Here is a 27,158-nt window from a genome sequence, read left to right as displayed (position 1 = left end):
TAACTGGAGTGTTCTGACAGAGGGTGAAATAATTAAACTGATGTAGAATGCAAACAGTTTACATTCAAACCAAATTCTCAGTGGTTGATTTTTTTAATGTGTACCATTCGGCTGCTTTAAAAATGAATCTGAGAACAGTCAATCTTTAATATTTAAACCTAAATCAAGTGGTAGTAACCACCCCTGATTAACCTCAATTCAGCCAGCAGTTTTGTAAGCCCTTATTATACTGAGCACTCCTGGATCCTTCCTATTATAAATCCTATATTTGAAAGTTCCACGTAATTAATTGATTTTCCAGATTTTTCATCAAGGAGATTCAACGGCCAAAAAAAATAACCAGTGTGTCTACAATGCACTGACACCCTTTCTGCCAAAAGCGAAAACACTTGACATTTTAGTTTCTCTCTGTGCCAGAGAGTATGCAGGAAGAGAAATGCATGCTTTCTCTTAGTGGGATTTTTTTTGTTCATTTTTTGCTTTTTCAATATGTAAAATAACTTACAGACTACCATCAAACCTCTGTGGTAACTTAGTGATCCAGGATCTTGGCTAGGGAGATGACCAGTTACGAAGGTCAGTTTTTTTCATCTTCTACCGAACACTTCACCAACAGAGTTACCTCCTATTATTACAGGCAAACAAGAAGAGGATGCTTACTTGTTTGACTTAATTCTCACTGAAGACTTCACCCCCAGATACATAACAGTAAGTTTGTGGTGGACAAGGGAGGAGGCAGTATGATTAGTGAGCTTTGCAATCATAAAGTCCAGTATTCAAGTTCTGGCTTGTAATCTTGGCTACTGGCTATGTAACTTTGGGCAAATCAATTCTCTAAGATTCAGTTTTCTCATGAGGTTAAAGTGGGTTGTTGAGAATTTAATGAGATAAAAATATACAAATCTCAGCACATAGTAGGATCCTCAATATATGTTCATTTCTTTCTTACTCTCACCCTTTATTTTACTTATTTTTTTGGTGAGGAAGACTGGCCCTGAGCTAACATCTGTGCCAGTCTTCCTCTACCTTATATGTGGGACACTGCCACAGAATGGCTTGACGAGCAGCGCGTAGCTCCCCACCCAGGATCCAAACCCATGAACGCTGGGGCCAATGAAGTGGAGTGTGAACTTAACCACTACGCCACTGGGCTGGCCCCATTCTCACCCTTTAATAATTAACATACTACTATAAAATGGGGTATTTGACATTTTCAGAATTAAAAAATAATACCATTCAAAGATTTTCTCAGACATCCATTTGAGTTTGCTTGTCTAAGTGATTTCAGTCTCATCATCCTGAAGTTCATTAGCTCTTTGATGTACATAAATCAATTTCATAATTTAAAAACTCTCAACTTGAAACCTGGAAAAGAATGTGAGAGCCTCCATCAGTGGTGGTCTCACTGCTCACTGGCTCCTGGAACGTGGGTGCAGGCTGAAGAAGGGCTGCCAGGACCCAGCCTTCAGAGGACTCCAAGGAACATTCAACGCTGTCGGTGAGTTTGGGATTTGAAAAAACCACCGACCGTTGACTGTACCTTGGGGTCCTTACAGACAACACTACATTTCCTGAAGCAAAGGAGCAGGCTGTACCTTCATTCACATGTCACATGAGGTCACCAGAACCAGTTCTGCTGCCTGTCCCCCAAAGGTGGTCCAGTGAATTTTTTTTTAAAAGCTCTCCTCTCTGCCCACTGTTCCTCACTTTTTTTATGTTTTTGGTCAGTAAGTGCTTTGTTTCAACAAAATAAGGAGAGCTCCAAGATAATACCTAATGTACTTAAATGTCTCTTAGAAATATGCCATTCTGATGAGAAACAGGTTGTGGCAAGGAGAGATTTATAAAAACCATGTATTTTGTTTTAGAGAGATAATGAATTAAGTATTTTACACCCATTTCTCCTACATCCCCTCAAAACTTTTAATTGGGGTAAGGAGAGGATTTAATAAGCAAAAATAGCACAAAACTGTCCACTGTCTGCACAGCTCTTATCACATTTCCACCTCCAATTATAGTTAATGTGGTTAAGTTTTGACAGCCCCGTTAGAATATGAGCTGTTTGAAAGCAGCTACTGCCTTGCTATTTCCATCCACACTTATGCTTATTTAAATGTCTGTTAAAGTCAAGTAAAGGGTGAGGTCTGGAGACAGACATATCTGGGATGAATGCTGGCTCAACTCCCTAAACTAGATGTGTGACCCTGGGCAAGTGTCTGAGGCTCAGTTTTCTCATGTGTAAAATGGGGTATAAGAAGAATACCTACACCTCATAGAGTTTTGGGATTCAGTGAGATAATGTATAAGGGGCTTTGTACCATTCCCAGCACACAGCAAGCAAATATTCAATACATGTAAGCTATTATTACTTAACCCAAAACATAACCTGTGCTAATTTACTTTAAAAAGCACTCTTACTGCTTGTTTCAAAACAGAGAGGAAGAACAAGGGTCTTCAGCTCTTGTTTACACCTAGCAGCATGCAAGCATTGCCTGTGTGGTCACAGCGCTACCTGTGGGCTTCTCCAGGAGCTCCTGTGCTTCTCCGAATCATAGTTACTCCATCTTTAAGAACCTCCCAGCTCTTGTGTCAATGTGATCTATAATTATGTGGGCTCTCAATTGTTGGTTACTAAGAGAGATGCCAGACACAGACCTCAAAGAACCAGTGTGAAAAACAGAGTAGGAATTGGTGAGGGCAGAGACAACTCCACCAAATGGAAACACTGATGGCTGCACTCAACATTCATTGCTGTCGGTGGGTTTGAGTCTGAATCAACTCACTGATCAATGAATGCAAACTGCGGACCAAACAACCTAAGAGAACCAAAAGCCTATGTGGAGTAACCAGAGCGCATCAGCTACTGTGCTGGGTCGGAGCTGCTGCTGTCTCCAATATACTGGCTAAAGTCTCTCTTACTCTCTTTGATTCTATTACAGAACAGGCTCTCTAAATTCCTAGTACTTCTTTTTTTTTTAAAGATGTTCTAGAGTTAGGGAAATGATATTTTATAGGAAGAAGAAACTAAATACCTTGACATCACATCATATTAAAAAACCAATGCTTTCATAATTTTTTAAGTTAAAAAGAATCACATAGGGCTGGCCTGGTTGCAGAGTGGTTAAGTTCGCATGCTCCAATTCAGTGGCCTGGGGTTTGCAGGTTCAGATCCCGGGCACAGACCTAGCACCGCTTATCAAGCCATGCTGTGGTGGCATTCCACATAAAATAGAGGAAAATTGGCAATGTTAGCTCAGTGACAATCTTCCTCAAGCCAAAAAAAAAAAGAAGAATCACAAGCTTTTTATTTAAAATTCAAATATAAAAATATATAAAGTAGAGGCCGGCCTGGTGGGGCGGTAGTTAAGTTGACATGTTCCGCTTCGGCAACCCAGGGTTCACCAGTTCGGATCCTGGGTGAAGACATGGCACCGCTTGTCAAGCCATGCTGTGGCAGGCGTCCCACATATAAAGTAGAGGAAGATGGGCACAGATGTTAGCTCAGGGCCACTCTTTCTCAGCAAAAAGAGGAGGATTGGCAGCAGATGTTAGCTCAGGGCTAATCTTCCTCAAAAAAAAAAAAAATTAAATAAAAATAGAAAATAAATAAATAAAAATGTTTAAAATATATATATAAAGTAAAAATTGAAAACCCCTTTCCTAATCATCTGCAATTCATTTCCTCAATGGACCTCACCTATAAGTAAATGATAAGTTTAATAACTTGTTATAATCAATACGATCAACATTGTTCATTTATATTACCTATTATTATTAAAATAATATGTATCATAATTTATATCCTTGGAGACCTTTATCCATGCACATACAAATAGATACCATATCTACAATTTTGTGCGGTTTTGGAAGATGGCTTAAACAAAAATGAACTCATTTTATACTTACTGCTGTACAATCTGCTTTTTCACTCAGCCATACACTATAGACAGCCTTCCACAACAATCCTGTTATGTCGTGCTCATTTTGTTAAATGACAATATAGTATGCTTTAGCATGAATGTTCTTATTATTGCTCAAATGTACTTAAACATTCTCTTTTGACCAAACAATGGGGCCCATTCATTCTGACCTTTGCAAACCATGTCCCTCAAGTAAGAAAAAAGCCCAAGTGAGATGGGGGATGCACACCATTTTTCTTAAAATATAGTACCAATTCTCTGAATTCTATCAGATGAGAGGAGTCACTAAATCATTCACGATAATGAGAGGAAAACAAGGTCCTGGTCATGAATAATTTAGCACACACTTAAGTCTGAGATGGAGAGAAACAGATTCTCATTGCAAAAGTCAAATTAAATAAGACAGCAGGAGAGAGTCTTGTCAGCTTAGCCTTATAAAATTTTTCTCTCAGGGATAGGAAGGAAGGAGAAGTCCAAGGGTAGTGAGACAAAACTAAAAAGAGAAATCAAGGCAAGAGAAAAATGCAAAAAATGACAATTCAGGAAAAATATGGGGTTCAGGCCAGTGTTCCCCAAACCTGGTTGTACAACAGAATCCAGAGCTACTTTCAAAAATTCAGATTCCTCACTTCTACCCTAGACCAGAGGTAGGGCCCTAGAATCTGTATTTTATGATAACCAGGTGATTCTGAACCACTAAAGGCTGATCCAAGCAAAGCCAAGCCCACCAACTTAACACTGGCTTCCCACCACCACACTTCATGTCATCCACTTTCCAACTACTGCTCAAACTTTTCTGCCACCATCTGACACTGCAACCACTCTTCTGAGTACAGACAGGCATACTCATATTGCTACCGAGTATCTCTCTTCAGAGTGCATAAAACTTTGCACCATGCTGTGGGAGCCAAATACACATCAAATTGTGTATGATGTTTTATACAAACAGATGCATGTGAGTTTATGCTCTCTCAAAAACTAAAACCCAACGAAAGCATCTAATGAATGAACAAGATTAATTTCAGATGACTGTTCACCCAAGAAGTCTTTACAGAAATCAAAAAGTTTTCTTTCTTTCATACTGGTGGACACACAGAAGGTAATTCACATGTTGCTGTTTTTCAGGATGTTTTTCATTTATTTTCAAATACTGACTATTCCCAAATTTTCTGAAAACTTTAGAAAAGAATGTCTGATATGTTCTTTGGACAATGTACACCTAACAACCACACCATTTATTTACACAGATAATCAGTAGTTTTTAAATATGCCAATGAAACAGTTACACATTTCAGCCACAAAATCCTACGCAGTTTCTCTTGGATAAAACTAAGCACTACAGTAAGGAAGACAATTATGCGAGTTTAAGGGTGTTTTCTGCAGATAAGACTGTAAGTAAATACCTGCAACAGAAAAATATGTGGCATGTATAGGGGACAAGAACAGAAGAGTTCAGAGACTGTCTTAGGGAGTCATGAGGAGCAGCACTGGAAAGGTCAAAGGACAAATTACAGAAGACTTTGTGAGTCAGGCAGAAAAACTGAGAATTAGTGCAATAGGGGGCCACTTCAAGTGCTTAACTCTGAAAGGAGATAATGAAAGCAAGACTTTGGGAAGATTCACCAAGCAGACGAATGGGAGGAAGGGAAGAGAAATTTTAAGAGAGAAAAAGGGAGAGGGAGAGAGGGAGAGAGGGAGAGAGGGGGGGAGGGGGCGAGGGGGGGAGAGGGAGAGGGAGAGGGAGAGAGGGAGAGAGGGAGAGGGAGAAGGAGAGAGAGAGAGGGAGAGAGAGAGAGAGGGAGAGGGAGAGAGGGAGAGGGAGAGGGAGAGAGGGAGAGAGGGAGAGAGGGAGAGGGAGAGAGGGAGAGAGGGAGAGAGGGAGAGAGGGAGAGGGAGAGAGGGAGAGGGAGAGAGGGAGAGGGAGAGAGGGAGAGAGGGAGAGGGAGAGAGGGAGAGGGAGAGAGAGAGAGGGAGAGATCTGCTGCACAAACAGCTGAGTTAAAACTGAGGCAGCAGGAGTTGAGAGAATGGAAAGGATATCTCAGTTTGGTTTTGGTTGTTTTCTTTTTTTCAAAATAGGATTTTTTTTAGTACTATGTAGTTACTGAAAAAGTCATACAAAAGAGAGAAAACTGAAGTCCACCAGTTGGCCCCTTCCCGTCGTATTGTTCAGTGTATACCCTCTCAGATATTTCAGAGATATTTAAAATACATGTACTTACATCTAAAGAAAATATAAATTATACATAATGTTCTGTAATCTTTTTTCACTTAAAATACGTGGCCATCTTTTCAGGTCAATAGAACAGATCCACCTTCCAAAGAACTAGCTCAAAAAGAAAAGATAGTGACGAGTCAAGAATGGTGCCAAACTCTCTTGACTAGATTAGGAGCCAGGAGTGCACTAAGAAATGCACAATTTCAAATTGGAAGAAAGAGGAGTTCATTTTTTGAAGAGAGGACACACATTTGTGATTTACAAGCATGGAGCTGAGAGTGAATGAGCTATGTCCAGAAAGAAAAAGATAGAGAACAGAGAGTTACTGGACACCTACCAAGCACCTGAACTACAACACAAGGCAGGAGATGTGGAGGAAACAAAAGCATATAGCGAAATGGCAGACCAAATTCTAATGAACAAATAATTCCAGGTGTAAAAAGTTCTATAAAAGAGAAAAACAAGGTATTGTTGGAGAAAATAACAGAAGGGACCAATCCAGTCTTATGAGTGAGAAAGGTCTGGGAAATGACCTCAAGAAAGTGACGTTTGAGTAAAGACTTGAAGGGTAAATGTAATTACCTGGGTGAGATAGGTTGGGTGAGCATTCCAGGCAAAGGGAATGGGCGGCATGTGTACAGGCCAAAGGAGCACAGTCCTTTCACAGAACTGAAAGTGTGACTAAAGCACACAGAAGATGGAGAAGAGGTCATGAGATAAAGCTGGAGAAGAAGGCAGAAATAAAAACATTATTGACAGTCTTGGAAAGAATAATTTTGGAGTAATAAGTCATAGATGAAAACAGATTTCTGGAAAGGTAGTGGTGAAGAGCTTATGCTAAATGAGGGTAAAAATTCCAGCTCCATTATTTATCAACTAAGTGAATCTAGATAAGTTATTTACCTTTTAAATCTGTGCCATCTGTGAATAGGAGATATGACAATAGTATTTGCTTCACAGGGCTTCTTGAGGAGTAAGAATACATGTAAAATATTTCACACAGAGCCTGACACAACAAAATACTAATGTGTGTGTGTGTGAGTGCCGTGTGCACCCACATACATGTGCAAGCATGTACTAGCTGTTAGAAAGTAAAAAGCAGGGTCCAGCTGGGTGGCGCAGCAGTTAGTATGAACATTCTGCTTCGGCGGCCCGGGGTTCGGTTCGCTGGTTCAGATCCCAGGTGCGGACATGGCACCGCTTGGCACGCTATGCTGTGGTAGGCGTCCCATGTACAAAGTAGAGGAAGATAGGCATGGATGTTAGCTCAGGGCCAGTTCTCTTCAGCAAAAAGAGGAGGATTGGCAGCAGTTAGCTCAGGGCTAATCTCCCTCAAAAAAAAAAAAAAAAAAAGAAAGTAAAAAGCAAACTGGAAAGTCAAACAGACTGGAAGCAAAAATGCTACCAGTTGAAATCTCTTAAGTTGTAGAATTAAAGGTGATTTTTATGTTTATTATTTATAACTCATCCATGACTTTCACGTGTGTAGAAATAAGCATGATCTATTTCAACAACTGAGAAAAATTATTTTTAAATGTCTTTTTTTTAAAAGCAAAGATTTCTTTTAGATGCAAGACTTACCTATATCTGGCTGAAAAGCAGATGGAAGAATCCACAGTGGAAAAGGAAGATGGACGATTTTTATCAAGAAAGGGGACCCGTAGAAAGCACAGCTGCAGGGATAGTAAAAAACAGTCTCCAGGTCCATGGTGAAAGTGGTCACTTTGGAGGGCAGACACATCAGCCTCAGAGAATGAAAACAATGAAAGACTCCCAGCCTACTCTTGTTCTCTCAGGCTGTATCTCAATAGGATTCAACTGGACCTTGTGGATTCCCTGTCTTGGCAAGGGGCCTGATGGAGTAGACATTCAATAAATGTTTGTCAAATGAATTTCCTTATGATTTCTGGCACAATTATGTTTATAACTTAGGAAGTGGTCTGCTCCTTGAATCAAGCACAGGATACCTTCAAGCCACCTGTGCCATGAATTACAGTTCTAAGCCGGGTATAATTTGAAAGCTACCAGATATCTGGACAAACCTACCTTGATTACACTTGCAACAGAACCTCTGAACTTACACTGTAGGCCAACTTCACCTCCTATTCTTCAGACTAAACCTACTGAAAATTCACGCAACCAATCAAAATCACAGGCCCCTTTCGCTCTCCTTCCCAATAAACAGTTGAGGCAAAACAGTAAAGAAGAAATGGTTTGGGACATGGAGTCAGAAAACCTGAATTTAAGCCCAGCTCTGCAACGGTCATGTGTCCTCTGTAAAAGGGGGAATAAGAATACCTATCCTATCTCTCAGGATTGTTGTGAGGCCTCAGCAAGAACACAGTGAAAAGTACACTACAAACAGCACACAGCAGCACAGCCCAAAGCATCCTGGTCTTTGATGTACCACTCCATGGGTTCTCCACCTTCACGAGACAAGATTCTCTCTCTGCCTAAACCCTCATCTACTTGTCAACCAGCAACACACGTTTGCAAGACTTCTTCTAGCTGGGGTTAATCTATAACCTGGGGCTGAAAGGCGGCATTTTTCTGTATATCCGTGTCATCAGCCTAGACAGTCCATCACAGCCACACTCCAAACAGTTGAGTCAGTCCTCCCAAACAAGGAGAAAGTTCTTTCCAATGGACTTTTTAGTGGGGCAGGGCACAGGGTAAGGCTCAGGGAGCAGGGAGGATATATGTTTCCAAGGCAAGGACTAATTGAGAGACATCACAAATCAACAGGGCATCACCTGACTGATGAACTTAAACCATTTTACCCAAAAATCTCTTCCTTCCAACCAACCTTAGGTACTTTTCTCTTTACAGCTTTATTTAGGTATAATTTATATACCGTAAAATTAATTCACTGACAGGGCCACTTCTGTGGCCAAGTGGTTAAGTTCGCACGCTCTGCTTCGGTGGCCCAGGGTTTCGTCGGTTCGAATCCTCGGCGCAGACATGGCACTGCTCATCAAGCCATGCTGAGGCAGCATCCCACATGCCACAACTAAAGGGACCCACAACTAAAAAATATACAATTATGTACTGGGGGGGCGGGGGGGGGACTTTGGGAGACAAAGGAAAAACAAAATCTTAAAAAAAAAAAATTACTTCATTGTAAGCATACGATGCAATGACTTTTATTCACTCATTTACAGAGTTGTGTAAATATCACTGCAATTGAATTTTAAAAGACTTTACCGCCCCAAAAACTTCCCTTGAGACTGTTTCCAATCAATCTCCACTCCTCTCCTTAGCCCCCAACAACCACTGATCTGCTGTCTCTATAAATTCACCTTTTATGGATTTTTTTATATAAATGGAATAAAACAATATGTAGTCTTTTGAGATTGGCTTCTCACTCAGCATAATGTTTTTGAAGTTTATCCATGTTGTAAGTAGCATGTATCAGTAGTTCATTCTTTTTTTCCTTTTCTTTTTCCTTTTATTTTTTGAGGAAGATTAGCCCTGAGCTAACATCTGCTGCCAATCCTCGTCTTTTTGCTGAGGAAGACTGGCCCTGAGCTAACATTCGTGCCCATCTTCTTCTACTTTGTATATGGGAAGCCTGCCACAGCATGGCTTGACAAGCAGTGCGTAGGTCTGCACCCAGGATCCAAATTGGCAAACCCCAGGCCACCGAAGCGGAACATGCGCACTTAACTGCTGCACCAACAGGCTAGCCCCAGTAGTTCATTCTTTTTTATTGTTGAATAGCATTCCATTATACGGATATTCCACATTTTGTTTATTCATTCCCTAGCTGACGAACATTTAGCTATTATAAATAATGCTGCATTCACAAACAAATCTTTGCGTGGACATATGTTTTTATTTCTCTTGGCTAGATACCCAGGAGTGGAATTGCTGCATTATATGGTATGTTTACATTTAACTTTTTATTAAACTGCCAAACTTATATTCAAAGTGACTGTACCATTTTACATTCTCAAAGCAGTGCACAAGGTGTCCAATCTCTCTACATCCTACCAACACTTTCTAGAACATTTTTACAGTCTTTTTGACTCTAGCCATTCCAGAGGGTGTGCAGTGGGAATTCATTGTGATTTTCATTTGCATTCCCCTAATAACTAATGATTTGAGTACCTTTTCATGTGATGAAATGTCTATTCAAGTCTTTTGTCAGTTTTAAATTTTCTTTTATTGTGGTAAAACATACATACAATATTTACCATTTTAACCTTTTTTTTTGAGGAAGATTAGCTCTGAGCTAACAGCTGCTGCCAATCCTCCTTTTTTTCCTGAGGAAGATTGGCCCTGAGCTAACATCTGTGCCCATCTTCCTCTACTTTATATGTGGAATGCCTGCCACAGCATGGCTTGATAAGCAGTGCATAGGTCCGCACCTAGGGTCTGAACCAGCGAACCCTGGGTTGCCGAACCAATGTGTACAAACCTAACCACTATGCCACCTGGCCAGCCCCTCCATTTTCACCATTTTTAAGTGTACATTCAGTGGCATTAAATTCATAATGTTGTGCAACCATGACCACTATGTTTCTAGAACTATCATTCTAAACAAAAACTCTGTACCTATTAAATAATAACTATCCATTCCCCACTTCCCCTAGCAACCTCTATTATACTTTGACTCCATGAATTTGCCTATTCTAGGTATTTCATATAAATGGAACCATATAATATTTTTTGTCCATTTTTAAAAATTGGGTTGTTTGTCTTCTTACTGTGTTGTAAGAGTTCTTTATATATTTTGGATACTCCTTTATCAGATATGCAAACATTTTCTCTCAATCTACAGTTCATCTTTTCATTTTCTTAGTTATGTCTTGTAAAGTGCAAAAGTTCTACATTTTAATGAGGTTGATTTATCAAATTTTTCTTTTATGGCTTGCTTACTGGTATCATGTCTAGGAAGTTGTTGCCTAACCCAAGGTCAGAAAGATACTCTTCGAGACATTTTGTAGTTTTAGATTCAGGTGTACAATCCACTTTTGAGTTAATTTTTGTGTCTAGTGTAAATTACAGGTCTGAGTTCATTTTTTTTGCACACAGATATCCAATTTTCCCAGCATCGTTTGTTGAAAAAAACTATCTTTCCCCCCACTGAATTGTCTTGGCAACTTTATCAAAAATCAATTGACCACATATATATGGACCCATTTCTGAACTCTCAAACCAGTTCTAGTACCTATCCTTATACCAGTATCACACTGACTTGATTGTTGTGACTTCTCAGTAATTTCTGAAACTGTAATTTAAATCCTCCAACTTTGTTCTTTTTCAAAATCATATTGGCCCACTGCATTTCCACACAAATTATAGCATTAAATTTCTCCAAAAAAGTCTGAGAGGTTATTTTAGGGATTGCATTAGATCAACACATCAAGTTCAGGAGAATGTCATCTTAACAGTATTTAGATTTTTAATCCATGAACATACACCGTTTCTCCATTATTTAGGTCTTCTTAAATTTCTCTCAGCAACATTTTATAGTTGTGGGTGCACAAATCTTGTACTTCTTGTTAAATTTATTCATAAGTATTTTGTTCTTCTGATGCAATCATGAATGGAACTGTTTTCTAACTGGCACTTTTTGTATTGTTGCTAATATATCAAAATACAATTGATTTTTGCATATTCATCCGGTATCCTGTGACCTTGCTAAACTCAGTTAGTTCTATTTTTGCTTTTTTTGTGAATTACTTAGGATTCTGTCATCTATGAATAAAGACAATTTTAATCCATTCCAATCTAGATATCTTTCCCCCCGACTTACTGCACCAGTTAGAACCTACGGGGAACGTTGGAAAGTAGTAGTAAAAGCAGACATTTTACCTACCTTGTTCCCAATCTTAGGGTAAAAGCATATTTCACTGTTAAGTATCATGTTAGCTTTAGGCTTTTCACAGATTAAGTTGTGGAAGCTGCTTCTATTCCTAGTTTGTTGAGAGATTTTATTATGAATGGGTGTTCAATTTTGTCAAACACATTTTCTGTGTCTACTAAAATGATCATATGGGTTTTTTTTAACATTACAGAGGTTAGAAACTCTGATCTGTGGGCAAGATCTTTTTGCAGATAAAGCTTTACTGAAGCATAGTCATGAAGCATAGTCATGCCCATTTATTCAGCTATCGTCCATGACTGTCTCTGCTGTACAACAGCAGAGCTAAGCAGTTCCAACAGAAACTGTATGGTCCAAAAGCCTAAAACATTTACAACTTAGACTCTTAAGAGAACGTCTGCCAACCCTTGGTATGTTACATTAATTTTTACACATTAATCCAAACTTGTACATCTAGGATAAATCCAAATTGGTCATGGTATACAATCCATTTTTATGTTGCTGAATCTGATTTGCTAATATTTTATTAAAGATTTTTGTGTCTGTGTTCATAAGGGATATTGGTCTGCAGTTTTCTTATGGTATCTTTGTCTGGCTGTTATCAGGATAACACTGTCCTCATAGAATTAGCTGGCAAGTGTTCTCTCCTCCTCTACTTTCTGACAGAGTTCGTGAAGGATTAGTGTTATTGCTTCTTTAAATGTTTGATAGAATTCACCAATGAAGCCACTGGGCCTGGGCTTCCCTTTGTAGGAAGATTTTTAATTACTAGCTCTTTTTCTTTAACTGTTACAGGTCTATTCATATATTCTGTTTCCTCCTAAGTGTTTGTGTGTGTGTGTGAGGAAGACTGGCCCTGAGCTAACACCTGTTGCCAATCTTCCTCTTTTTGCTTGAGAAAGATGGTCACTGAACTAACATCTATATCAATCTTCCTCTTTTTTATGTGGGATGCCACCACAGTGCAGCTTTATGAGCCATGGTAGGTCCACACCCAGGATCCGAACCTGTGAACCCCAGGCCACCGAAGCAGAGCATACAAACTTAACCATTACGCCACTGGGCTGGCCTCTGAGTCAAGTTTTAATAATCTGTCTTAGGAATTTGTGTCTAGGAATCTGTCCACTTCATCTAAGTTGCCTAATTTGTTAGGATAAAGTTGTTCATGACATTCCGTTGTAATCTTTTTAATTTCTGTGGAGTTATTATGCCCTCTCTTTCATTCTTTTTGTTTTTAAAGATGGGCACTTGAGCTAACATCTGTTGCCAATCTTCCTTTTTTTTTTTTTTTGCTTTTACCCCCCAAATCCCCCCAGTACATAGTTGTATATTGTAGTTGTGGGTCCTTCTAGTTGTGGCATGGAGGACACCACCTCAGCACGGCCTGATGAGCGGTGCCATGTCTGCACCCAGGATCTGAACCGGCAAAACCCTGGGCTGCTGAAGTGGAGCATGCGAATGTAACCACTTGGTCACAGGGCCAGCTCCCTCTCTTTCATTCTTTATTTTGGTAATTTGTGTCCTCTTTATTTTCTTGGTCAGTGTAGGTAAGAATTTATCAATTTTGTTTATCTCTTCAGAGAACTAATTTTTGGTTTCACTGATTTTTCTCTATTGTTTCTCTGTTTTCTGTTTCATTGTTTTCCATTATAATCTTCATTATTTCTTTCCTTATGCTTGCTTTGGTTTTAGTTTGCTCTTTATCTGGTTTCTTAAGGTGGAAGCCTAGGTAAATGCTTGAGACCTTTCTTCTTTTCTAATATACACTTATAAATTTAAAAGCTATAAATTTTCCTCTAAGCACTGCTTTAGCTGCAGGTCCATAAATTGATATGCTGTGTTTTCATTTTCATTTAGTCAAAAATATTTTTAAATTTGCCTTGGGATTTCTTGTTTGACCTATGGGTTATTTATAAGTATGCTGTTTAATTTCAAATATTTTGAGATATTCTAGATTTCTTTCTGTTATGGATCTCTAATTCTGTTGTGGTCACAGAACATACCTTGTATGATTTCAATCTTTAAAAATAATTGAGACTTATTTTATAGCTCAGAATATTCTTAGAGACTGTTCCATGTACAGTTGAAAAGAATGCATATTCTGCATGGAGTAGTCAATAAATATGAGCTATGTTAATTGATAATGTTGATTAAGTCTTCTATATCCTTGCTAATTTTCTGTCTAGTTCTTCCATCAAGAGGTAGGGTATTGAAATCTATAACTATTATTGTTGAATTGTCTATTTCTCTTTTAATTTCTGTCAGTTTTTGCTTCATGTATTTTGGTGCTCTGTTAGGTATATTTTTATAATCGTTATATTTTCCTCATGTATTGACCCTCTGTCCTTATGAAATGTCTGTCTCTAGTACTATTTCTTGTCTTAAAGTATATTTTATCTGATATTAATATAGTCATTCTAGCTCTCTATGGCTACTGTTTGCATGATCTATTTTTTTTACTTTCAACCTATTTGTGTCTTCGAATACAAGTTATGTCTCTTATGACAATGTAGAGTTGGGTCTTACCTTTTTATCCAGGCTGACAATCTCTACCTTTTGAATAGGCAGGTAGTCCATTCACATTTAATAAAATTATTGATGTGGTTGGATTTACATATGCTATGTTTGTTTTTATTTGTTTCATGTCTTTTTTTCTTAAACTCTCTTCCTTCTTTAATATCATCTTTTTTGTGAAATATTTTTTAGTGTACCATTTTAACCCATCTGTTGATTTTTTACTACGTATTTTTTGTTATGTTCTTTGTGGTTGCTCTAGGCATCAAATATGTGTCTTCTCTTATCACAATCTATTTCTAATTGAATTTCAAGAAATACAGAAACTCGTTCCAGTATATCTCATATTCCCATTTTTATTACCCTATGTGTTATAAACTCAATACAGTGTTATAATTATTGCTTTATACAGTGTTATGTCTATTTTAAACATTAAGAGAATAAGAAAAAATAGAGTTGTATTTACCTATATATTTACCATTTCCAGTGTTCTTCATTTCTTCTTATGGATGTGAGTGACCATCTGATGTCACTTCCCTTCAGCCTTAAGAGTTACCTTTAGTATTTTAAGGCAGGTCTCTTCTTAAGTGAAAGTGTCTTCATTTTGCCTTCATTTTTGAAGAATAGTTTTCTAGATATAATTGGCAACAATTTTTTTCTTTCCACACCTTGAATGTCATCCCACTGCTTTCAGGCCTCTACTGTTTCTGATGAGAAGTCAACCAGAAATCCTACTGCTGTTTCTCTTTTTTTTTTTTGAGGAAGATTAGCCCTGAGCTAACTACTGCCAGGCCTCCTCTTCCTGCTGAGGAAGCCTGGCCCTGAGCCAACATCCGTGCCCATCTTCCTCCACTTTTTTATATGTGGGATGCCTACCACAGCACGGCGTGCCAAATGGTGCCATGTCCGCACCCGGGATCCGAACTGGTGCACCTGGGTTGCCAAGAAGCAGAACGTGCGAACTTAACCGCTGCGCCACCAGGCCAGCCCCTATTGCTGTTTACTTCTTTGTAATGAATCATTTTTTTCTTGCTGCTTTCAAGATTTTTCTTTGTCTGACAATAATTTGTCTTTGATGTGTTTTATCACAGTTGGGGTTCCTCGAACTTCTTGTATCTGGAGATTAATGTTCATCAATGATTCAGGAATTTTTTCACTATTATTTCTTCTAATGTCCTCGGCTCCTATCTCACTCCTCTCCTTCTATATATGTATTTCCTTACATATACACTTACATTGTCCCACAGATCTCAGAGCCTTATTCACTGTTCTTCAATCTTTTTTCTCTGTTCTTCATATTAAATAATTTTTATTGATCTACAAGTTCATCAATTCTTTCTTCTGCCATCTTAAACATGTTGTTGAGTCCCTCCATGGTTTATTTCTTTGCAATATCTGTAAGAGCTACTTTGAAGTCTCTGTATGCCAGATCCAACACTTGGGATCACTCAGAGACAGTTTCCACTGATTGATTTTTTTTCCGAGTACAGGTCACACTTTGTTTCTCTTCATGTCTTCTAACTTTTTTGTTGAATACTGAACATTTAAAATAATGTACTGTTGAAAGCGGAAACAAACTGAGATTCAAAGAACAAAATGGTGGTTGTTCGGGTTGGGGGGCAGGGAATGGGTGAAACAGGTGAGAGAGATTAAGAGGTATTAACTTCCAGTTATAAGATAAATAAGTCATGGAGATGTAAATGCACAACTTAGAGAAAACAGTCAATAATATTATAATAACTTTGTATGGTGACAGATGGTTACTAGACTTGTCATGGTGATCATTTTGTAATGTATATAGATGTCAAATCACTGTGTTGTACACCTGAAACTAATATGTATGTCAACTATACTTCCATTAAAAAAAAAAAAGTACTGTTGGCAACTATGGATTCTGACTTTTCCCTACTAAGGTTTGTGGGGTTTTTCCTCCCCAAAGCCCCAGTGCATAGCTGTATATTCTAGTTGTAACTCCTTCTAGCTCTTCTGTGAGCTGCCACCACAGCATGGCTACTGACAAGACGAATGGCGTGCTTTTGCGACCAAGAACTGAACCTGGGCTGCTGAAGCAGTGAGAACACTGAACTTTATCCATTAGGCTATCGGAGCTGGCTCGGTGGTGGTGGTGTTTTTATTTTTTCTCTGTTACTAACTTTTCTAGACTAAATCTGTAAAATCTGCCTCTCCTGAAATGTGTGGTTCATGATGGCTCAAGGGTTATTTTCCCCTTGTTTTTACTTTGAAGCCTGGCTTCTAGGGGTCACCCTTCTGTCTGCATAGCTTACTGACTCATCAGAGGTGGTGTTCAACTAGTTATCCTGAGCCCTTTTACTATCTGCTAATGGATCTGTGGTTGGGATAGGGAGCACACTCATACTTCAGACTTTCAAGTCTGCTATACTTTTTACTTTCTCCTGGGCTTTCTCACACATCCTTTTCATTTGCCAGAGATGTGTAGATGGCTTGGGTTTGCACTGGTTTCTGTCACACATCCTTTTCATTTGCCAGAGATGTGTAGATGGCTTGGGTTTGCACTGGTTTCTGGTGTGCATAAAGTCGCCACCAGTCAACCCAGGACATCTGGAGAGCTTATCAAGCTCCCTGTAGTTGTCTCATCTCCCAGATCTTTCTATTAAAGCCCTATCTAGTCTGCTGCTCCACTATTTGTCCCGAACAGGACTGTAACCTTCAGAGTTGCTGGCTTTTCCTGTTTCACTTGCCACCAAGATCATCACTTTTAACTGACAACACTCCAAATCAAATGAGCCCTCTCCCACAGAAGTAGTAAAGCTGCTGGTTTTCATGGCTTACACCACCCTGAACTACTACACCATCAGAGCTGAAAAAACTGGGAGAAATCCTGGGTAAGGCCACAGACTTGTGATGTTCTTATCCAAAATTCAGTGGTTTTAATGAACAATGTTTCTCAATTTGTTACAAGCCTATGGGTGTTTTTGACAGTTTTGTCTGGCTTTACAGTTGCTTTTTGGGGATAGGATTGTTGATCTTGGTCACTCATGCCAGAAATGAATCTCCTCCTCAGGTGACAAATCTCCTAAGTTATAATATCCTAACCTTAGTGAAGCTAAATCGTCTGAAATCAAATCTATTTTCCTGGAATTAGACCCAAGTGCCATAACACCTAAAGTGGTCAAACACAACTCAATCCCAAAATACACTTAGGAGGAAAAACTTCCCTGGAGAAGGCAGAGGAATAAAGTCATTCTGGAGTCTTGGAATTATTTTCAATTCCAGAAGGCAACAATACACAAATTTGAATATCACAGTTATTTTCAGTTCCCACTTCCCCAAAGCCCTAACTATCAGAATCACTAGTACCATCCATGTGTATATATAATCTGAACCAGTCCCAGAGTCAATCATAGCTAGGGCAAGGGTACATGGACAGCCTCAGATCTTGTCATCAGGTAGGTACTCAAATAGGTCCTATGCAAAGAAGTACACTGAATGCCACACAGCTGGCCTTGGCCACTGCAATTAAGCTTATTAGCATGCCTGGGTGTCTGTGTATCATGGGTCCCTTGTTCACTAGCCCGGGCTTAACTCTTGGCCAAACGTGGTCAACACCGTCCCAAGATGCAAGAGTTTTGATTCTTAGTGCTTACACTCCGAGCCAATAACTAGATGGTTTGAAAGCATCCCTTCCACTTGCCAAACTTCAAGCACCACCTAATGACTTCATTTGCCAGATCCCCATCCTCTTCCACTCAGGGCTAGCAAATAATTCCTAATCAAGCATGCCCCTATATTCACCCTAACTGTGCACTTTCCCTCACATAGCAGACTTAAGGATGAGTTTCCACAATCTCCGTTCTGTCTGCTTCCTCACTGAAGCTATCGTGTCAGACAATTTGTCTGATCTATTCATATTCTCCTTAGAATGCACCTGCAGTTTCTACTAAATAGTCAGTGGGCCATAGTCCCTGACAGGAAAAATGGACGCCTGATCCAAGTTGAGCTAATCTTCTTTCTTGAGCATTTAAAATTTGATCACAAATGCTTCTGTTAGTCTGAGTTGAGCATGGGAGCTGGAAAGACATGACAAGGCAGGGCAGAGCAGGGGCAATCATTTTCCATCATTGACACAGAAGCAAAGAATATCAGTCTGAAGGAGAAGAGAAATAAGAAGCAGAGGCACCAGAGAAGCAGAGATAAGACTCCATGAGACCACAGAGAGATGGGAAAGAAATCCTGGTCTTGATTGTTCATGAAATCCAATTGAATGCTCCATCCTTAGGCCCCAAGAGAACCCCTGTACTTTCCACAAATGTCCTCATTTTAAGGTAACTTAAGGTGGGGGTGAGGGGGAGCTGTTTCTTGCAATGTAACTACTTCAGTCAACAACTCTTGATTTTCCTCCCTTGCTCCACTCTATACTTTCCAGGCAGCAGCATCACTCACAATCTAGTTAGACCAGTTACTTCTCTACCATACAGCTCCTTGTGTTCAACTCATGTTTCTCTGGCTATGCCGAGTTTCTCTACAAACCCCTAAGACTAGATCATATTCTCCAAACTCTGAAGTTTTCTTTGGCTATGATGAACGGGGCAATGAGAGGCAGGGTGGTCTTCACCTTTCAGCCTCAGCTTCTCATCTGGGAACCACCACCTACTTCATAAGGTTGTGATGGGGATTATATAAGGTGAGAAAAAAGTGCTTATTCGCAAAGCATCTGACACACAGCAAGCCCCACTAAAGGTAGCTCTTTTCTATATTACCTTGATTAAACTTGTAGTACATTCTGGGGGCCAGCCCCCTGGCCAAGGGGTCAAGGTTCCACACACTCCACTTCAGTGGCCTGGATTCATGGGTTTGGATCCCAGGCATGGACCTACTCCACTCATCAGTCATGCTGTGGAGGCATCCCACATACAAAAAAATAGAAGAAGATTGGCACAAATGTTAGCTCAGAGCTAATCCTCCTCAAGCAAAAAAAAAAAAAAGAAGAAGAAGAAGATTGGCAATGGATGTTAGCCCAGGACAAATCTTCCTCACACACACACAAAAAACCTTGTACATTCTGAACTTTAGGTAAAAATTACATCACTAATATTGAAGGTTTGAATGGCACCAAGTATACCAAGAGGACTAATCAACAGTAACTCCTGCTGGGTAGTCTTCTCTTCACACGGTAGTACTACTAACTTGTGAGCAGCCATAACAACTCCCAATCAACATCAATCTTTTCCAAACTTGTTTCTAGTCCCACCACAGTTCTGAAGCTTTGAAAATGACCCTGTGGTCTTTCATCTGCATTTGTAAGACCATTTCCACAAATTTACCAAAGTTGCTTATGAGGTTCGTTTGTTTACTGATACTTTTACCCAGTTGTTTCAAAAGAGCAAACAAAGGTCAGAGATTAAAACTAACTTGTCAAAAATCACATTTACCAAACTTAAGTAAAGAGAATCTAATACATTTTTGGTGAAAGATAGTTAAGGGTCAAAATTATCATGACTATTAGGAAAGGGTTATTAGGGTATTTTTAATTTTAAGTTTTGTCTAACAAAGCCTCTCACAGAGAGAGACAGAGACTAAATCTCACAATTAAGATTATTTAGATGAAAACTATGTTTAGCGCTTGGCTTTTACTGCATCTTAGTTATGCTGACAGATTCCTGGACAACTGAGATGCTAAATAATCTAGATACCAAACAAATCAACAAAAGTCTCAGCAAAAAATCATTACATAAAGGATTTTATTTCCTTCTCAATTACATATATCTACTCCATTCAACATAAGGAAAAACAATTCCTAGAAGAATCATTTGGTGATAGACTCACATAACAAATAACAATGCTGTCAACAGGACTGACCACATAACGAGTAGTAATTCTACCAACAGTATTTGAGCTACTATTACAAACATCTGTGCATACACAGTGATCACACAGATACACATACACACTGGTGATTCACTTTAAGTCACAGAACAAACCTCTTTTTTCTGTTTCACACCTAGCTCCAAAGGCCCATTGCACTGAGCCTCCTAGCCAGCCTGTGGCTATTTGTCTACCTTCTCCTCCTCCTGCCCAATCTTTTAGCCCCATGCTTCTGAAGGTATGAACTTAAAGGAGCCTCCTGGTGAATTAATCCAACATTCATCCATTTTTTGAGTGACTGACGTTCAACTCATTTCTACTTATAAATAAAGGCTACTTGTAAGTAACTTGTTAACTGATTGTTAATAATTTGGTGTTTTTAAACTTAAATTAACAAGACACTCTTGAGTATTCTACTAAGAAACAAGTTGCCACAAAAGGTATGGCAATGTTGCTAAGATCCTACTGCAAATACACACATAAAATCAGTCGGAAATCTTGCAGTTCTCAGAAGAACTCCATTACCACTGCTGAGGGAATTAGTGGTAGTTTTCCATTGCTGCTATTCTTGCTTTTCAACCTTCAATTATGCCTCATTCGGCATGATTATTTTCAAATTAGTTTGATACCTGCTGTGTATGACAGGTATTGCAGCAACAGTATCCTTATTTTTAAATTTCCAATAATTAGACTTTGACATGTATGTCATGTTTCAAATATGAACCATACTTCAATTGCTAAAGCACATTTACCATCCTTCCCCAACATGTATTTGTACATAATAGTCCATTGCCAATGAATTATTTTCAACTGGAAAGCAGGAACAGGCAGGTTAAGCAGATAATGGGTGCCGCCTAAGTCAGCTGAGGTCACGACTCACCTAAGCTGCTATGGTCAAAAAAGTTGGCATCACTGCCACAACTGAGCAAGCTGCTCTAAGTTGCCAGGTCCCACTGCTTCCAGCCTAGTCCTCCCAAATTTTTTCTCTTAACTACTTCAGAGAGCATTAGAAACTCACCACACCCATTATCTTTTAATTTTCACAGCCCCATAAATTCTACCTATGGCTTCTTAGAATCTCACATCCCCTTAACTGATCATAGTTCTTCGCTGCTATCTTAATTCCTTATCCAGAAAGATCCCTTTCTCAAAATTTCCATTTTTATAAGGAAAATTCATAAAAGCTCCTTTCTTTATGCCCAAAGAGTCTCAGACCCAAGGGACAGCATGGGCCATTAATGCCTCCTCCTGCAGTCTCCCTGAAAGTAGATTTTCAGCTCTTGGATATAAGAGTACATCCTTCTTGCTCCCAGCCCCCCCAAACTCAGATCCCTTTGCATTAAAGGTCAGCTCTATCACCTTACCGCTCCAACCCCCCCGCACCCAGTATTCAAAGAAAGGTGTCTGGCTAGCCACTGAATAAGTCAAGATTCTGAAGTGTGAGAAACAAGGGAAGGGAGGCAGCAAAATGGATTCCCGTACCATGAGTTTTCAAACATACTCTGAGAATGAGCTAAAGGCTCATTCCTTCCCTCATATTTTGAGGCCTAGCAGTATTACTTTTCAGAAAATCTTGATTTTCTGCTCTGTTTAATTATGAGTTTTACAAGCATTGTTTTCTTCTATTTTCCAGTCTGACTCCTCGTTCTTGGCTCTTCATTTAGGGGCTGTTGCCACCTAGTGGACTAAATGGGAATAAACGCCAACACATTATCACAGATTCTCACCTCTGTGCTTCCAGAAGAGACCACTAGATGGAGGCTTCAAATATGAAGTAGAAGGAGAGCTCCTAAACCCATCTAGAAAACCAGTTAGTTGCTTTATAACTACACAAAAAACTAACACAGATCCACAAAAATAAAATAAAATGGAATACGTCCAAAATAATGAGTTAAATAAAAATCTTTTGGAGGCAGTATAGCACTGAGGTTAAGAATATAGGCTTTGATTCTTAAGAACATAATCACAAAAACCCACAACAAAATACTACCAAGTTGAATTCAGCAATATATAAAAGTGATAATACATCATGACCATATGAGGCTTATCCCAGGATTGCAAGGCTGGTTCCATTTACAAAAATCAATCAGTGTAATTCACCATATTAACAGTCTAAATATCTGAAGAGATGCAGAAGTAGCATTCAAAAAAATTGATACCATTCATGATAAAAACTCTTAGCAAACTAGGAATACAAGGGAACTTCCTCAAGCTGATAAAGGGCATCTACAAAAAACATATGGCCTCCTGATTTCAAAACTTACTACAAAAGCTACTGGAACCAAAACAGTGTGGTACTGGCATAAAGATAAACATACAGACAAATGGAATAGAATAGAGAGCCCTGAAATAAACCCTCACACATATGGTCAACAATTTTCAACAAAATTGCCAAGACCATTCAATGGGCTAAGAACCATCTTTTTAACAAATAATGATGGCAAAATTGAATATCTACATGCAAAAGAATGCATGTGGACCTTATACTATACCATATAAACAAAAATTACCCAAAAATAGATCAAAGACCTAAATGTAAGAGCTAAAACTGTAGAACTTTTTTAGAAAAACACATAGGGGGGAAAGCTTCATGACACTGGATTTGGCAATGATTTCTTGGATATGACACCAAGGCACAGGCAGAAACAACAAAAAAATAAACTGTACTACATCAAAATTAAAAACTTCTGTGTATAAAAGGACACAATCAACAGCGTGAAAAGGCAATCCATGGAATAGGAGGAAATATTTGCAGATGAAGGGTTAATCTTCAGAACATATAAAGAACTCTCACAACTCAAAAAAAATTGATTAAATAATGGACAGGAGACTTGAATGGGCATTTCTCCAAAAAAGATATACAAATGGCCAATAAGGACATGAAAAGATGTCCAACATCATTCATCATTAGGGAAATACAAATCAAAACCACAGTGAGGTATCACCTCACACCCATTAAGATGGCTACTATCAAAAACAGAAAATAAGTGTTGGTGAGGAAGCAGAAAAATTAGAACACTTGTACACTGTTAGTAGGAATGTAAAATGGTACAGCCACTGTGAAAAACATATGGGGTGGTTCCTCAAAAAATTAAAAATAGAATTACCATATGATCCAGAAATTCCAGTTCTGGATATATACCCAAAAGAATTGAAAATAAGGACTTGAAGGGATATCTATATACCCATATTCACAGCAGCATTACTGACAATAACCAAAAGGTGTAACCAACCCAAATGCCTATCAACAGAAAAATGAACAGACAAAATGTGGTATAAACATACAATGGAATATTATTCAGCCTTAAAAAGGAAGGAAATTCTGACACATGTACAACATGGATGAAGTTTGATAACATTATGCTAAGTGAAAGAAGCCAGGCACAAACAGACAGATATTGTATGATTCCATTTATATGAGGTACCTGGAGTAGTCAAATTCATAGAGACAGAAAGTAGAATGGTAGTTGTCTGAGGTTGAGGAAATAGGGAGATATTGTTAATGGGTACAGAGTTTCAGTTTTGCAAGATGAAAAGAGTTCTGTGGGTGGATGATGGTGACAGTTGAGCAACAATATTAATGTACTTAATGGCACTAAACTGTACACTTAAAAAGTGGTTAAGGGGCCAGCCCGGTGGCACAGTGGTTAAGTTCGCAGGTTCCACTTCGGCGGCCCAGGGCTCACCAGTTCAGAACCCAGGTGTGGACCTATGCACTGCTTGTCAGGCCATGCTGTGGCAGCGTCCCACATAAAATAGAGGTAGATGGGCATGGATGTTAGGTCAGAACCAGTCTTCCTCAGCAAAAAGAGGAGGATTGGCAGCAGATGTTAGCTCAGGGCTAATCTTCCTCAAAAAGAGAGAAAAAAATGGTTAAGATGGTAAATGTTATGTGTATTTTACCACAATTTTTAAAAACAAAAAAAATAAAAGGAGGAAAAAACCCTATAGCTAACATGATACTTGATAGTGAAATATTGAACTCTTTCCCCTTACAATCAAAAACAAGACAAGGATGTCATCTCGCTATTTTTTACATACTATTGGACTGGAGATCTTAGCCAATACAATAAGGTAAGAGTGATAAACAAAAGTAATAAACATCAAAAAGGAAGAAATAAAATTGTCTTTATTCACAGATGTACACATAGAAAGCTCCAAGAAATTTGTTTTTAAAAGTTACTAGAACTAGTAAACAAATTTAACAATGTTCTACGATACAAACTCAACATACAAAAATCAAATTGCATTTCTATATACTAGCAACAAACTGGAAAATAAAAATTTTAAAATAATACCATTTACTATAACATTAAAAAAACATAATACTTAGTTATAAGTTTAAAGAAAGACGTATGTACAAGATCTCAACACTAATCTTTTAAAAACACTGCTGAGAAAAAACAAAGACATTCTAAGTAAGTGGAAAGATACACTGAATTCATAAATTAGAAGACTCAATTCTAAAATGACCACTCTCCCCAAACTGATAGGATCAACGCAATGCAATCAAAATCTCAGCAGCCTTTTTTATTAAAAAAATAAAATAATTGACAAGCTGATTCTAAAATTTATAAGGAAAATGAAAACAAGACAAAACCCTAGAATGGGCCAAAACAACTTTGAAAAGGAAGAATGGAGTTGGAGGACAACACTACTTGATTTCAAGATTTATTACAAAACTATAGTATTCAAGACATTGCAGTATTGGTGAGAAGATAAACAGAATTGGTGAAAAGATTAATGGAATAGAATACAGAGTCTATAAAGAGATTCACACATATAAAGATCAAATTATTTTTCAGCAAGTGCATCAAAAATTCAATGAGGAAGGTCTTTTCAACAAATGAGTCCAGAACAAATGAATAGTCACATAAAAAGACTTTGCTTCTTATCTCATAGCATACAAAAAAATTAATTTAAGACGGGTTATAGACATAAATGTAAAAGATAAAACCATAAATTTTCTAGTAGAAAATCCAGAAGAACACCTTTGCAACCTTCGGTTAAGGCCAAGATTTCTTAGGGAAGACACAGGAAGTATTAACCATAAAAGAAAAAATTAATAAATTGGACTTCATAAAAATGTTAATCAAAAAACATGTTAATAAAGTAGATCAGAAAGCCATGGATTAAGAGAAAATATTCACAACACATGTATCTGATGAAGAACTTGTATCAAGTAAAAAATATCCACAACTCAGTAACAGGACAAAGAACATGATTCTTTTTTTTCTTTTTTTTTTTTTTTTAAGATTTTATTTGTCCTTCTTCTCCCCAAAGCTCCCTGGTACATAGCTGTATATTCTAGTTGTGGGTCCTTCTCTTTGTGGTACCTGGGACACTGGCGCAGCATGGTTTGATGAGCAGTGCTAAATCGGCGCCCAGGATCCGAACCAGCAAAACCCTGGACCACCAAAGCAGAGCTCGTGAACTTAACCAGTCGGCCATGGGGCCGGCCCCTGATTCTTTTTAATAATCAAAAGACTTCAAACAGACATTTCTAAAAGATTATATACGAATGACCAATAAGAGTGTGAAAAGCTGATCAACATAATCAGTTATCAGGGAAATGCAAATTAAAACCACATCAGTCCCATTGCATGCTCACTAGAATGACCAAAATTTAAAAGTGACAACACCAAATGCTTGCAAGGATGTGGAAGAACTGGAACTCACACACTAAAACTCTAAAATGTATAAACAATTTGGAAAACTGTTTAGTAACCTCATAGAAAGTTTACATCTACCATATGACCCAACAATTCCTAGATATACGTCTAAGAGAGAGAAAAACATATACCCACAAAAACCTTGTGTAAGAATTTTCACAGCTACTTTATTGATAATAACCAAAAACTTGAAACAGCCCAGGTATCAACAGACAAATAAAGTGCAGTACAGTCAATGGAGTACTCCTCAACAAGAAAAAGAAACAAACTACTAACACTTGCAACAACACGGATGCAGCTCAAACATTATGCTTTTGAAAAACGCTAGACACAAAAGAGCAGATGTTGCATGATTCCATTTATATGACATTTTAGAACAGGAAAAACTAATCTATCATGACAGAAATCAGAAGTTATTGCTTCTTAGGATAGAAGAGTGGGATCAATTGAGAAAAAGCATAGAAGAATTTTCTAAAGGGATGGCAACGTTCTGTATCTTCTTGGAACTCAGATTACAAGGTGCATGCATTTGTGAAAACTGCTTGAACCTTACACTTATTATCTATGTATTTCATTGTATGTAAATCATACCACTATTTTAAAAAGATAAAAAGTACATTAACTTTGGAATCACACAGGCTCCAGCTCTGCCACTTACCAGCTGTGTGACGTTGGCCAAGTGTTAAATTGTCAGTTTCCTCATCTGTAAAATGGGGAGAATGAGAGTTGAGAACAACCTCATAGAGTTACCAGAAAGAATAAATGAAATCATGTGTTTAAATCATTAGCATACAGTAAATGCTCACTAAATATCAAGCAAAAAAGTTAGAAAACCTTTGTCATATATTTCAACAAAGAGAAACATGCAGAAATGGCTAGAGCAGTTAAATCTTGGGCAATTCACATATGTTATCTGACTTATTTTTTAAAAGAACCCCTAACAGAGATTATTACTGCTTTATGGATGAAGAAACTGAGCTTCACAGACTGCCTATGGTCACTCAGCAAGGAAGTGGAAAAAGCGAAGATGCAAACTCTCACTGGTGTTTTTCCACTGCACCATACTATCCTTCCAGTAGGGTTACTTTCAGCGATGTATCCCTGCAACGGCCAGGACAGCACAATTCGTATGTAAAGCCACCAAGGCTCCCTTCATTCCT

At 38.4% G+C, this 27,158-nt stretch overlaps 1 protein-coding gene and 1 long non-coding RNA gene across 5 annotated transcripts in view; one reads left to right on the top strand and one right to left on the bottom strand.

Moving 5' to 3' along the window:
* LOC123289294 (uncharacterized) overlaps positions 1 to 22,887 on the top strand; it is a 54,181-nt gene extending 31,294 nt beyond the window's left edge. Inside the window, exons 3-4 of the long non-coding RNA XR_006533138.2 lie at positions 638 to 708; positions 7,691 to 22,887. This is a non-coding gene — a long non-coding RNA (uncharacterized lncRNA). The remainder of the gene's footprint in view (positions 1 to 637; positions 709 to 7,690) is intronic.
* The window catches only part of NR6A1 (nuclear receptor subfamily 6 group A member 1), a 217,287-nt gene that overhangs the window by 145,896 nt on the left and 44,233 nt on the right, over positions 1 to 27,158 (bottom strand). For 2 of the 4 annotated variants that reach the window (XM_070518771.1, XM_070518770.1), the window contains exon 3: positions 26,657 to 26,701. The exons of the other annotated variants lie outside the window; for them this stretch is intronic. In XM_070518771.1, the coding sequence (XP_070374872.1) occupies positions 26,657 to 26,701 (45 nt within the window). The remainder of the gene's footprint in view (positions 1 to 26,656; positions 26,702 to 27,158) is intronic. 4 annotated transcript variants of the gene reach the window in all.

Source organism: Equus asinus, chromosome 10, assembly GCF_041296235.1.
Source record: "Equus asinus isolate D_3611 breed Donkey chromosome 10, EquAss-T2T_v2, whole genome shotgun sequence".
Classification (NCBI taxonomy): domain Eukaryota; kingdom Metazoa; phylum Chordata; class Mammalia; order Perissodactyla; family Equidae; genus Equus; species Equus asinus.
This window is presented reverse-complemented; position numbering and strand designations above follow the sequence as displayed.